This window comes from Sapajus apella, unplaced genomic scaffold (assembly GCF_009761245.1).
Source record: "Sapajus apella isolate SASKATOON/1434 unplaced genomic scaffold, GSC_monkey_1.0 scaffold1, whole genome shotgun sequence".
In the NCBI taxonomy this organism is placed as follows: Eukaryota; Metazoa; Chordata; class Mammalia; order Primates; family Cebidae; genus Sapajus; species Sapajus apella.
In genome coordinates this window covers 79182110-79196500 of record NW_022436941.1, presented here as the reverse complement: position 1 = coordinate 79196500, position 14391 = coordinate 79182110, and the positions used below count along the sequence as shown (strand labels likewise).

Below are 14391 nucleotides of genomic sequence, written 5' to 3'. Positions count from 1 at the left end.
TTTTTTGAGACAGAGTTTCACTCTTGTTACCCAGGCTGGAGTGCAATGGCGTGATCTCGGCTCACTGCAACCTCTGCCTCCTGGGTTCAGGCAATTCTCCTGCCTCAGCCTCCTGAGTAGCTGGGATTACAGGCACGCGCCACCATGCCCAGCTGATTTTTTGTAGCTTTAGTAGAGACGGGGTTTCACCATGTTGACCAGTATGGTCTCGATCTCTTGACCTCGTGATCTACCCGCCTCGGCCTCCCAAAGTGCTGGGATTACAGGCGTGAGCCACCGCGCCCGGCCTGCAGTTTCTATAGAAGGTGAGGGTAGGGAAGACTTACGGGGAGACTGAACAATACATGCAAAAGTTACAGAGGTGTGGGAAAGCTTGGCTTGATCAGGAATCTATACACTGCAGCCTGGAGCCAAGGAGTGCTCTAGAAGGAAGGGGATACACGGGGGAGAAAGGAACCTAAAAAGGTAAGTAGCAGACGATGAGGGAAAGGCAAAAGACAGGACATTTACACTTACTGAGCATTTATTTTGTGCCAGGCTTTTTGTTTTTTTGGGGGCTGAGTCCTGCTCTGTCGCCAGGCTGGAGTGCAGTGGCCCAATCTTAGCTCACTGTAACCTGCGCCTCCCGGATTCAAGCAATTCTGCCTCAGCTCTGAGGAGCTGGGTCTACCTGCACGTGCCACCATGCCAGCTAAATTTTTGTATTTTTAGTAGTGATGGGGTTTCACTGTGTTAGCCAGGATGGTCTCGATCTCCCGACATTGTGATTCACCTGCCTCGGCCTCCCAAAGTGCTGGGATTACAGGCGGGAGCCATTGCGCCTGTCCTGTGCCAGGCTTTTTACCTTTGGTATCTCATACAATTACTACAGTAACCTCCTAACAATGTTTGTTACTCCATTATGCAGATGAGGAAACAAGCTGGGGAAGGTTAAACCTGGGCGGACCCATTATTTGAGGCCAGATGTATCTAATACCAAAGCCCCTGGTCATTTTACCACAGAATACTGTTTTCTAGGTGAAGGAAGTTTAAACTTTACCATGAAGGCATTGCAGACTCTGATGGATATCAACAGGAGAGAGGCATGATCATAAGTACATTTCATTTTATTTTGAGACAGGGTCTCACTGTCACCTAAGCTGGAGTGCAGTGGAGCAATCACGGCTCACTGCAGTCTCAATCTCCCAGGCTCTACCTCCCAAGTAGCTGGGACTACCGGAACCTACTGCCACACCTGGTTAATTTATTTTATTTAGTTTTTGTTTGTTTCGTAGAGATGGGGTTTTGCCATGTTGTCCAGGCTAATCTCAAACTCCTGGGCTCAAGCAATCCACCTGTCTTGGCCTCCCAAAATACTAGGATTGTAAGTGTGAACCATTATGCCTGGCCTTAACTAGATTTTAGAAAAAAACTACTCTGTCATGCGGAGGAGGAGGAACTGAGGAACTAGGGGCTTTCCGAGGATGACAGAGAAACATTTTCCTGTAACAAACTTCAGTGTCTACTGGCACGGACATAAAAGTCTAGGTTTCATGGCCTTCATGTTGTCATACTTGCAGGTATGCCTTGAAACATGTAAGTCTGAGCTATAAATTGCAGAACTGAAGACGATGGATTCCAGAAACTCTGATTTATTTAAGAGAGGAGTAGGATTGTGGAAGGTGCATAATGGTAAAATAATATCACGTTTCTAAACTTGAGAAACTTAGTTAAAATATGTGCAGATGCAGTCCTGTATGAATAGCCATGTTGGCTAGAAGGCATCATACTTAAGGGCAACAGAGATGCTGGGAGCAGATGAAGTAGTTATAACTTGCACCTGTGTAATTACTACAGCGAGTTACACTTCTCTCAAATGATCCTATTGCTTTAAAAGTTGAGATGATGCCTGTGCTAAGAGCTTTCTTTAGCTGCATGCCTCAATGTGGCTATAAATTTCAGTCAAGTCATATCCTGCGCATTGGGTCTAATTAAAGAACACAGGATTTGAGAAGGGCAGGGTATACACTCAGGGATATACACTCAGGGATGGTGGAGTTAGTTTATTTCGCGGATTGAAATTTTAATGGTCATTATAATGTCTCTTTGGGTTGGAAATACAGATTCTTAAGAACACATTCATTTTGCACAAATGAAAGTGGTAAACTAAAATCAGAGAGTGTTGAAGTTCTTAAACTAAAGATTACCTTATAGTGAGCTCTAGTAAAGAGGGTTAGAAACTATTTTTGAGAAAATTTAATAACGATGTTTCAAAGAAAATTTTGTTACTGGATATTTTCCAGAAATAATAACAAGACATCTGTATTCAAGTAGCTACAAATGATTGTACCAGAGGGTCAATATTTTGAGATGGCAAGCAAGCCATTCTTATCATAAAGATAGGGTACAGGAACTAGAAGAGATGTAACATTCCTTGATGTGATTCTGTCATAAAAGGTTAACAATGCTACATCTTAAGGCCAAGGAGATAATCCTTTTTTTGAAGGCTGCAAAGGTCTATCATCAGAGTATTCCTTTAAAGATAAAAATTATATATATTGTATACATGTTCCACTTTTAAAATCAGGAATAATCTTATATTTAGAGGAGCCAAAAAGAAGAGTTAAAAACTATAAATGGGTATTTTACTTATGTGGCAGAAGAAAAGTTCAGCGGTTTCAGGATCCACAAGTGAGAAGAAAATGTAACTAACTTGTAGACCAAATGGCAATCTGTTCCATGATTTTTAAATTCGTAATATGTTTCCTACAAATGTTGTCACCTGAAAATTCACAGTTAGACATCCATTTCTTTGTACTTATATGATAAATATTCCAAGAGGAATGTATACCAGTCTCAGTCTTTCTTTTTCTGTAGCCAAGCTGCTTACCCAAATTAGTTATACTAACAGTTTTCAGGCTGCTTACAACTGAAACCAACTTACGAGGTATTTTAAGCCACACTTGTTTTGTTGATGAGGTCTAGAGAAGTGAAATACGTAGTTTTTCCAGAGGCATTTAGTCTGTTAATAATAAAGTTAAGGCCGGACGTGGTGGCTCACGCCTGTAATCCAAGCACTTTGGAGGCCAAGGCGGACGGATCACCTGAAGTCGGGAGTTCAAGACCAGCCTGACCAACATGGTGAAACCCCATCTTTATTATAATAATAATAATAATAATAATAATAATAATAATAAAGTTAAGACTATGGAAAATTTCAGGATCTTGTTCCTTGGTGCTTTGGAGGTCCTGAGGAATTTGGAGAGAGGCTTCTCCTAGAAGGTAAATGTTGTTAAGGGCCGACCAGGTGAGGCTCCAGGCCTACTGTCTCACTTCACCTAAGGCAGATGGGCTGTGTTACAGAGACTTATAGACCAGGTTTTTTTTCTGAAGAGTATTTGAAACATCTCTTCTGTCAAATAAATTTTTAAATGCTAAATGAAATTTTTAAATGAGTGGCCCATGCTAATATATTGGGCATATGGAAGAGAAGATGTTGTGGACATTGGCAAACAGCCTACACGTTGCTGAAGGTCAGGACTATATCCCACTCGTCTTGGAATTTTCCTCAGCATCTAACTTGGTGCCTTTTAAAAGGGGCTTTAAAGGCAATAGGGTCTGGAGGTTCTTGCAGTTATAGCTCCAGGGGTTCCCTTCTGATCTTGCACAGTTTTCTAATTATTCCCTTGTTTTCTTCCACTGACCCATGGGATGGGATTAACTTGTGTCTCCCATGCTTTTTCCTTACCCACATTACTTCCAAGTTGGGAGCACAATCTTGCAACCTGGCCCTGCCCTGTTGTCTCTGCACAAGCCTGAAAACTCAGGTAAATGAATGGAATGAAAAATAAATAAATATTAGGCTGACAATAACTACAGGGAAGAAGATAAGAGGTAAGAAAAATAACAATGATCAAATTACAAGGCAATAGAGTACCTAAATATCAAAGGAAGGTACAGTAAATGAGTTCATTCTAGCATTCCACTAGCCCTCTTAGGAATTTTCATGATTGCCTTTTCTCTTTTCTATTAACTGTTAATATTTTGTTTCTGAAATGTATCTCATCCTTTTTTCCCTATAGAATCTCCTAAATTGCTTTATTTTCTCCCCAGTCTTCGTTCTCTCCTCCTTCACTTTCCCTCCTTCAATTCTAATTACCAATTAGATCACTTAGGTTCACAATAATCCCCACCACTACGTATTATTCCCATCTCAAAGCAAACTTCAGATTGTAATCTTCAAATTCAAAGTCCTTACACAGATTTGTCCTGGCAAATTTGACTTCAGGCAATTATTGATTGACTTGACTTCTTGCTAAATTTTGCCTAAAGGCAGGCCTTTCTAGAATCACAGAAAGGGTGGAAATTATACAAAAGTGGTGGTTCTCAAACTAGGTGGGCATTCATGATGATTATAAAGAATGAAATGTAAGTAATGGATTATTCGGGAGTTAGGTGGAATTTAAAAGATTACTGGAAAATACATTCTAAAATTTATATTTATGAAAAATAACTTTAAAAAATTTTTAAATAGCATTTATTGATAGAGATTCTATAAAGGCACAAAGTTACTTTGCATTTCCTTTCTTTTCCTTTACCATTTCTGTCTTTCCTTTATTCCTTCCTCCCTCCCACCCTTTGTTTTTCCTTTCCTTCCTTCCTCCTTCCCTTCCTCCCTTTTCATCTTGGAATGAGAATACGCAAATCCTCAGTTAACTCTACACTTTTATTCAAATGTAAACTTTAGTTCCTTTGACTAGCTTTTACAGTTAGAATTTAATTTTGAAGAAAACAAAAATTAAATGTCACTATCAATAAATCAACCTAAAGATCAAATAGATGTGTAGCATGGGCAGAGATATCAATTTAACAAAGGGATTAAGAGGTAATGGAGTCAGCCTGACCCAGTCTGGACTTCAGCTGCACCACTTATTGTGCATGTCCTTGAGCAAGTTAATTAAAGTATACCACACATCCTTCTCTTAAAATGAGGATAACACCATCTGTAAGCATAATAGTGAAGATTAAATAATTATACGTACACTAAAAACTTGAACTGTGTGTGAGACACAGTAAGTACTCAATAAATATTATAATACAGTGTTGCAAAACATATACTGTTCATATCACTGCAAAGTGATAAAGCAAAGGACATCCCAATATCCTACCTAATTTAGAAAATTAGTGTTCAGGCAATACTTTAATTCATGTACTTCTAGTGTCACTTATAATTATCTCATTCGAATGTCATTTTGCAACACTTATTTGATATCCCAGCTGACTTGATTCTGGACCTAGAAATTGGAATCAATAATTGGTGGACTTTGAACTTGTAAAATCTTGTAATAGAGTCTACAGTTTTAATTGCACAGGTTTGATGTTGGTTCACTGCTTGTCACGATGTGCAACTGAAGCTGGCTATCAAAGCAGAATAAGGCAAAGATACTTTAACTCCTTCACAATCACATGTTTTCAGTTTAATCCAATTACAACCACTAGTCACATGCTTTAAAGATCACAGATCCAAATAAAGAAACCATCAGGGGTTTCTCTATGGCTTCTAAAGGAGAAACATCTTTTATGACTTTAGTCTAATTTTCTATTGTTAAAGGAAAAGAATTCCCTGTCCTTAACTAAGGCAGCCAGTTGTGTAGAAAGCCAAACGTGCTGTGGGTCAGGAGATGTGAGTTCTGACCTCTGACCAACCATCACCTGTATGAGTACTGAGACCAGTCACTGGCCGTCTCTGGTTTCATTTTCCTTGTTTCTAAAATTGATCCTTGCATTAGTGATCAGAGAGGTCCTTTCCAGCCATAATAGCCTATTATTTCATACAAAGTGACTTTTCCAGAATAACTAACAGGCTGTAAATGGTATGTTCAGAGACCACAAAATGAGACAGAGTAAATAAAGCGTACACGTATGTCTCTAGAAAGCAAAAAATAAATAAATTAAAAATATTCAATGAGAAAAACAGATGAGTGGTGTTTTGAATATTAATGTCTATGGTATTTGAGTTATTAAAATTAGCGTCATAGTTAATGGGCTCATATAACAGGATTTTGCACATCTTAGGCAAGCATTTGTTAAAAGCTGACAAAGTCTGTAGAGTTTATATCTAAACACCACGAAGTTTACAACATTAGGGTTTAACAAAGCTTATCCTGCTGGGGCTTGCCATCAAGTAGATGAGTAAAAAGTACAGATTTAATATATATTGCTCGAAATGTTACATATAAATCACATCAAGCCAAAATATCAGCCTAGTTAAGTTGATTGACCCAGAGTTATAACTTGAACAGTTTATATGTTTAACACAGGTCTCTGGATTTCCCTTTTAGAGACCCTACTCCCTTTAATAGGGTTTAATGAAACAAAAAATCCAGAAACTGCTTGTTGTTTTATAAATGTCTTTTGTTCTTTTAAAGATATGTTTTAAAATAATGTGCTGTTTTTATTACAGACTATATATCCTGAAAAGTAAGTTTGAAAATGCAGCACATAGATTTTTTTTTCTTAGAGACAGGGTCTCTCTATGTTGCCCAGGCTGGAGTGCAGTGTCTATTCACAGGCACGATCCCACTACTGACCAGCATGGGAGTTGTGACCTGTTCCGTTTCCGACCTGGGCCGGTTCACCCCTCCTTAGGCAACCTGGTGGTCCCCCGCTCCCGGGAGGTCACTATATTGATGCCGAACGCAGTGCGGACACCCGATCGGCATAGTGCACTGCAGCCCAGAATTCCTGGACTCAAGCGATCCTCCCACCTCAGCCTCCCTAGTAGCTGGGACTTCAAGCATGCGCCACCACGCCCGGTGATTTTTTTTTTTTCTTAAATAAAATAAAGGGTGAAGTTAATAGAATGACCATTTTCGCCGGGCGCGGTGGCTCAAGCCTGTAATCCCAGCACTTTGGGAGGCCGAGGCGGGTGGATCACAAGGTCAAGAGATCGAGACCATCCTGGTCAACACGGTGAAACCCCGTCTCTACTAAAAATACAAAAAATTAGCTGGGCATGGTGGCGCACACCTGTAATCCCAGCTACTCAGGAGGCTGAGGCAGGAGAATTGCCTGAACCCAGGAGGCGGAGGTTGCGGTGAGCCGAGATCGCGCCATTGCACTCCAGCCTGGGTAACAAGAGTGAAACTCCGCCCCAAAAAAAAAAAAAAAAAAAAAAAAGAATGACCATTTTCAAGTGGAAAAGTATATGTGTTGAATGCTTTTTGTTAGCACTCAACAACTTAGCTTTTGGAGCACTCTCCATATAGTCTCTCACATAGTAATCTCTGTAATGATCCATGGTGTCATCACCATCCCACATGACAGTAATGGAAATGGGGCTCCTGAAGGTCCAGTGATTTTCCTGAATTTACCAAGTAAATACTTTGGGAAAGTGAAATTAAACCCAAGGCTGGCAGGCTTGAAAATGAGTACTTTTCCTAATCTTTCGTACTTCTTCTGGTCCTCAGTGCTTTTCTGGAATTTTGCATACAGAGAGAAGGGGGCAAGTTCTTTTCACCTTTGATGTACAGCAGTTATGAGAAAATAAATCTCGAGAAATTTACCGAACAGCTCAGTTACTAAAAATGTATGTCCATCTTCCTGTATGATTTTTTAAGAAGTGAGATTTCCCAGTGAATGGATTTTAAATGCAATTTTACATTCACCTACAATGAATGTGTAGGTCTTATGTAAAGATATACGAAATCGACTGAAGTAAGCAAGAAAAATCTTATACCAGAACTGCAAAGGGTGTCTCTGAAGAGTACGTGTGCATGCCACAAAAGATGTACTATATCTAATATTATCAAGCCCTAATTGAAAACTGCTGATTTCACTTACATAATTCCAATGTCTGCCAAATTATGTGGTGTTTCTAGTGAACATAAACACATTTACAGTTAAGGAAATTTTAAAATATGTATCCGAAGGCAAGTTTAATAGGTTTAAAAACCCAAAATCTGGCTGGGTGCAGTGGCTCACACTTATAATCTCAGTACTTTGAAAGGCTGAGGTGGGTGGATCACCTGAGGTTGGGAGTTCTAAACCAGCCTGGCCAACATGGTGAGACCCCGTATTTTTGTATTTCTGTAAAAAAATTAAAAAAATTAGCTGGGCATGGTGGCATACACCTGTAGTACCAGCTATTCGGGAGGCTAAGGCAGGAGAATTGCTTAAACCTGGGAGGCGGAGGTTGCAGTGAGCCGAGTTCATGCCACTGCACTCCAGCCTGGGAGACAGAGTGAGACTCCATCTCCAATCAATCAATCAAAAAACCCAAAATCTTGTTCTTATTATTTTTAAGCTAAAAATATGTATATATACACATAACTGTAGGAAGCTTTCCTTTTCCTTTCTAATAGACACCTTTGGAAATATTAACTTGGTGAGATTCAACACTTTCCTATTATGTTTTTAAGAGTGCTAGCTAATATGTATTTTGCTCGTATAATTTTTTACATAATACACAAGAAGTTGGTAACAATCGATCCTTTCTAGGATACATTTTGGATTTTGAAGCATAAGAATTGATTATCTTTTAAAGTATTTTCACTTAAAAATAAGTTCTAGGCCTAAGTGGTATTTACTACAGGGAAGGTATGATGGAAACACATCATTCTCAAAGTCACTGAAGAAAGCCAGTGGAAAGTTAGCAAATGAGTTAGTTGTTTCATCAAGAAATGGAAACGATCTGATTTGTTTTCTTCCAAATCAAATAATGTAGTACAGTGCAAATTCTAGAAAGATGCTTTTATTTTCAAATTTGGGGTGTGTGTATCTGTGTGTGCATGTATACATTGTAAAAATTGATTCTGTTCTCAATAGCAGAAAAAAATCTTTCCACTATCTTAAAACCACATTTGATTCAAACACACTAATGATATGTAACCATTTGTTCAAAGGAAAAGCTGACTGACATTAGGCTGTGGAATCCTGTAATGCTTTTGCTCAGCTTGGGCCTGGGTGTCAGGATAGGAATAGGAGATGCCAGGCCTGTTTGGTGGTAGTGGTAATAGTCATTGCCTAACCTTGGCAATCATGAGCTCATGGGATTTGGTGCTTTAAGCAAAGGTGTTAATTATGCCCCCCCTCCCTTTTAGTACCATTTTCTCTTAAACTAACACATATCTTTGGGCTTAATTAAGCAGAAAAGCAAACAAGGAAGAACAAGGTGGTTAAGGACTGGTGTCTCAAAGTGAATACTCTGTATCTGAGTCCAAAATTAATTCCAAACTCAGATTAGTTAAATGTTTCTTCTTAGTCATTTAGGAGTCAGTAAGACTCTCTAAGCCTTCCTTCCTGCTGTATTAAGCCCTTTCACTAAAGGACGAAGTTCTTTCAGGTGCTATCCTATTTGGAATTTAATTTGCCCTAACGTTTCTCCAAGAGCCATTACAGCACACCACATCGCTGTATCCCATTTAACTCCCAAACCGCAGAGAAGCTGGCTGCAGCATCAAACAACACTATTAAAAATACCACAAGGGAACCTTAGAGTGGGAATTTCAGGCACAAGTTACAGCCTAGGGACAAACAGCGGTTGTAAAGAGCATGAATGATACTGGGATGGAGATTTAGGAGAATTTTCAGGATCTGAAAAAACAGCCCTTAAGATTTTAGTGTTGGTTCCTAGAGCTGGCTCTCTGTGGTTGTATGGGTTAAAAGATTAGAGTAACTTTGTCTTTCTCTCTCTCTCTTTTTTTAAATTTTTTTTTTTTTTTTTTTTTTGGTCAACAGATTTGGTACCAAAGGTGACTACAAGTGAGAATGGCTTATGTTTTCCAAGAAGTGGCTCCTTTCACTGGGCCTTGCAAAGGAACAACAAACCCATTAGATTTTTTTATTATTATTATTATTTTAACTTGGGTATCTTAATTGTGACATCTAAGCAGTTATTTGGAAGTCTTCAGGTGTAATTCTGATTCTGGGTGTTTAAAATGCAAGTGCAGAAATTAGCTCAGCCATGGCTACACAAGCGGCCCTGGGCATTTCAAATTGGAATGAATGTTTTGGAAATGGAGCAGACTTAATGAATTAGTCATTATTTAGAGTCCTGCCATGTGGGCGGTCCAAATTCAGAGTCTTAGAGCTGGCAGGAATATGTTATAGCGTAGTAGTGGTGGCGGAGTAGGAGGAGGAAGATGAGAAGGATGGTTTTTCTGGGTGGAAGAACAGGAGGAAGAGAAGACAGTAGTGCCTTTCAAGCTCTGCAGTAGAATCATTGCAAACTGAGCACAACAATGGAAGAAATGGCCTTTGGCATCCACTTGCTCATTTTCTTTGATTGGCCAACATACCTCTGAAATCTTCTCAAAAGATCCATTCTGACAGACTTAAGTATTTATTTTCCCATAAATTTCCAGGGGCATGTGTAGACTGGACTTCTGGGCTTCCACTCCCATAGAATTTTTCCTTTATATAAAATGCTTCCATTTGGAATTTTACATTCAGTACTGATTATTTCATTAATACAGTGACTATGTCCCCTCTCCTGGGCCTTGGATTGTAGGGACTAAGAACGGGGATAATGCTCCCTTTTGATCATCAATGTAGCCCAAGAGCTTTGATTAGGGCCTCGCACAAGAGAGACTCTCAAAAAAGTATTTGTTAAAAAAAAATGTCTGAATTGTTAAATGGACCAGGTCTGAATATATAATCCAAAGGCAGGCAATTCATGGGTTTACTAGTAGCTAATAATCTGTAATATATGACCACGGTGGAGTTATCTCATTGTATTTGTAAATTTGTAGGCTCAAATTGCAATTAAAAGTGAGAAACTGCAACTAAGGTGATTGATGTCAGGGGGAAAAAACTTTTAAAAACCTACAGATGGCCTAAAACTGGGGCTAGAGAAGCTATGGCAAGCCATGTACAAACTCAGGCAATGAGAAAGCAGACATCATGAAGAGCAGAGAACTATCTCTAGAAAAGAAACAAAAAACAAACCAGGCCAGACATATAAATAAAGGGCAGAGTCTTGAGAAAGACACCATATTTACTACAAGCAAAAGATGTGGTTTCAAGTGTCTAGAACTGTGATGGTTCCCAAAACTTCTAAATCCCAGTCCACCTGTGTCCATGTAAGAATGACATTTATTTTTGGTAACTGAGCTGATCCAGTGAGGATACTGCCATATGGTGATAAAGAATGTTGGTGAATTACTATGTAAAGAAAAGATGCTTACTCTGTGCCAGTAGCTTGGGAATCTGGAATCCTTTCCTGGAAGCCTCAGGCTGTTTCCAGGAAAAGTCACCGAATAGCTTTGATTCAAGGAAGTGAAACTCTTCTGTCCTGTACTGGCTGGTTGAGAATATGGTCACCTGAGTAATATGAGTTTGTTCAAAATACTACATTACATCTCAATGTTTCCTGCAATTGACTGGCATGTAGGAATTGTACTTGGCTTGGCTCTCACAGTTCTTCAGTTGGTTTCTATCTGCTGCCTGGAGCTTACTTCCTAGCAGGGACCACAGAAAGAGGCATTATCTTCTTTGTCACTAAAGACTACATGAAGTTCAACAATGGCCTAATTTGTGAGCTCTCTGGCAGGAATGTAATTCCTCTTTATAATCACTGATGATACTCCCTGTGCATGGCAGCAGAGTGACATAGGCTCTCCTAGTGGGACACACCCTCACTTTGCCTTGTGTTTAAAGCCGGGCACCACTTCTAGCTTAGGGAGATGTAGGAAAGCAGAGGTGAGGAATGACAGATGGAACAGAGTTGGACTGGGTGATGCTGCAGTGAGGAATGAGGGGCATCACGAAGGGAGAATGATACGATGTTAGGGAGCTGGGAACGAATAGGGTAAAGAGGGTGAGAAAAGAGGAGATTTAGACAAGGAATGGAAAACAGGACAAATAAGGGAAGGAGGGCCAGGAAAGACTGGCAAAGAAAAGGCAGATAGAAGGAAAGGAAAAAGGCAAGAGAACAGAGTAGAGAACATGAGAAAAGGAGAGGATTGAAGAAAACAAATGAACTGAGATGAAAGTTGAGAGAGGCAGTAGAGTGTTGTTTACAGGGTATGGAATCTGAAGTAAACTGTCAAGTTTTGAATCCTGGCTCCACAACTTTCCGGAATAATGACAATAGGACATATCCTTAAATTCTCTGAGCCTCAGTTTCTTCTTCTGTAAAATGGAAATAACAATTCTACCTACCTTATGTGATCACGCATGCCCAGTCTTAGCACAGTGCTTGACACATAGAATTGTTATTATTGAGGTTAAAAGACAGAAACAAGGCAAAGAAAATAACAAAATGGAGGAAGTAGGAAAGAGAGAGATTCAGACAGTGGAAGGACGAAAAAGAAAGAGATACATTTCTGCTAATAATTTTAACCGTAGTTCCCACATTATAATTAAGGTTTCTATGCCTGCTATATTATTTCTACCTGTTTTAATGACAGTTGGGAAAACATGTTGAATATGAACACACCTTTTTTAAAGGTACTTTCATATTAAACTAGCCTTTAATAGTTTGCAAAATAGATGTTCACATTTCCTTAAGAGTTGAAATTATTCCCTAGAAATGAGTGAGATCAAGGATACAAGAAGCTAAACCAGTCATCCAGAAAAACCATTTGTTTATTTTCCCTTCCTCTTTACTGTATTGACTGGGCCATTTGATGGGATTAACTAAATTGACCGGTTATTTTGAAATGTGTTAACCCAACTGTAGACATTAGGGAAAATAAAGCCCCTAGTGTTCTTGGTGGTGTTTCTTTCCAAGTTTCTCTCCACAACACAAACCACTTCCTTTTACTTGAAGTCATTTTGCCTTTCTCATTAGTCTCCCAGTCCAGGGGCTGGTGCTGAGTGCTGAGGCAGCTCTCAGTTCAAGACCATAAAACAATGCAACAGAATTGGCCCCAAACATAAAAGGAAGGCACTGTGGAGTTGTTCTCCTCTCAGGAAAAGGAAAAGGAAAGTGGAAGTTAGGGCAGATAAAGTATGAGAAAGAGATCAGAGATCTATTCTTGCTTGGGGGTGGGAAGGTGGAATGAATGAAACCACAGCTCAAATCAGAGGGGAAAAAATGGAACGAAAACAACAAAAACCCCATCACCTCTCTTGACATTCATCACAACAACTCTCTGTGCACCTGGCATGGTGCTGCACAGCGGTCAGATCCCAGACGCGCCTCCCCAGCGTTTCCAGGAGGCTGAATAAATAGTGTTCTCACAGACTCTCCAGTAGCAGTGGGTGAAAGGCCAACCTTCATTGACCACTATGAGGCTTTTCTTAAACGCTACCCAGACAAATCAAAAGAAATTTTGTCCTTTTCACAAAAACATGTCCTTGTTCAGCACCATATGAGTTATTGAAAATAATGGCCAATGAAACAAAGATAGCAATGGCATCACTTCCCGCATTTTCCTCTTTCTTCTCAGAGGGCTGACAAAGTGGAGAAGATCGTCCAACATCCACTTCTTTCAAGTTACTCCCTCTGCCAAAGGGATCAAGAGACACATTTTAATCCCACTTTCTCAAATAGGAAAAAAAGTTTTCCAGGCTGGCTTCTGCTGTTATATTGCACCCATGAATCATTCCAAGATGTTCTGAGAAGAGATGTATAAGAGTCAGCTGATCCTTTCTACTTCAGTTCTGTTGAAGACATGTAAGTTGGCATGACAGTGTCCCAGAACCACACACTAGTACTGTGGAGACAACAAAAGAATTGCTATTCCAGTGGGCAGGGGTTTTTTTTTTTTTTTTTTTTTTAAATAAAGAAGCACAGACTATAACTTTTAGAGCAACTCATTAGGTTATGGTAGAAGTAGGTTTGGGAGAAGATCTTGACTTGGCCTGAGGAAGGGAACTGTCTTGAATTTTAGGTGTCCTCTAAAATGAGAAGAAGTGAGCCAGGCAATTATGAGAGAGAAGCAAGTTCTAGATGGTGAGAAGAGTACAATTAAATGAAGACAGTTGTAAAACATGGGGCACATGGGTGGAAGAAGTTTGCTGTTGAAAGAGTCAGGCAGGGGCTGGGCTGGAGACGAGGCATAGTACATATCTGGTAGGGGCTTTGGGTGCCACACCCAAGAGATCTGATTTGATCATGGATGATGGGAAGGCATGATAAGGTTTTAAGAAGAAAGACGTTTGCAGATTAATTTTTCAACTAGATAAATTTGCTGGTATTGTGGAAGGCAGAGCTAAGAAGAGGTAGAACAAAGATCATTTAAGAAAGTGGCTATTTAAAATAAAATTTAAAAAATCAGTGTGGTAGTGGTACTACTTAAAATTTTAAAAAAAACAGCTCTCTAATTTAAAAAATTACAGTAAGAAATACATTTTCACAGCAAAATGTGTGTGTTTGCACATCTGTGTGTATCAACAATTTTATAAAACTATATCTTTGATATTATAGATGTGGTTTTATACCCTATTATTTTCTACTCAATTCTG

General features: G+C 39.4%; 1 protein-coding gene and 1 long non-coding RNA gene across 13 annotated transcripts in view; both read right to left on the bottom strand.

The window, feature by feature from the left end:
* The window catches only part of LOC116555097, a 24518-nt gene extending 17458 nt beyond the window's left edge, over positions 1–7060 (bottom strand). Inside the window, exon 1 of the long non-coding RNA XR_004270392.1 lies at positions 7025–7060. This is a non-coding gene — a long non-coding RNA (uncharacterized LOC116555097). The remainder of the gene's footprint in view (positions 1–7024) is intronic.
* PDE4D (phosphodiesterase 4D) overlaps positions 1–14391 on the bottom strand; it is a 1549195-nt gene that overhangs the window by 170036 nt on the left and 1364768 nt on the right. Inside the window, exon 8 of one of the 12 annotated variants that reach the window (XM_032282629.1) lies at positions 9688–13541. The exons of the other annotated variants lie outside the window; for them this stretch is intronic. Coding sequence (XP_032138520.1) covers positions 13456–13541 — 86 coding nt within the window. The 3' untranslated portion in view covers positions 9688–13455. Of the gene's footprint in view, positions 1–9687; positions 13542–14391 lie in introns of those variants that run through there. 12 annotated transcript variants of the gene reach the window in all.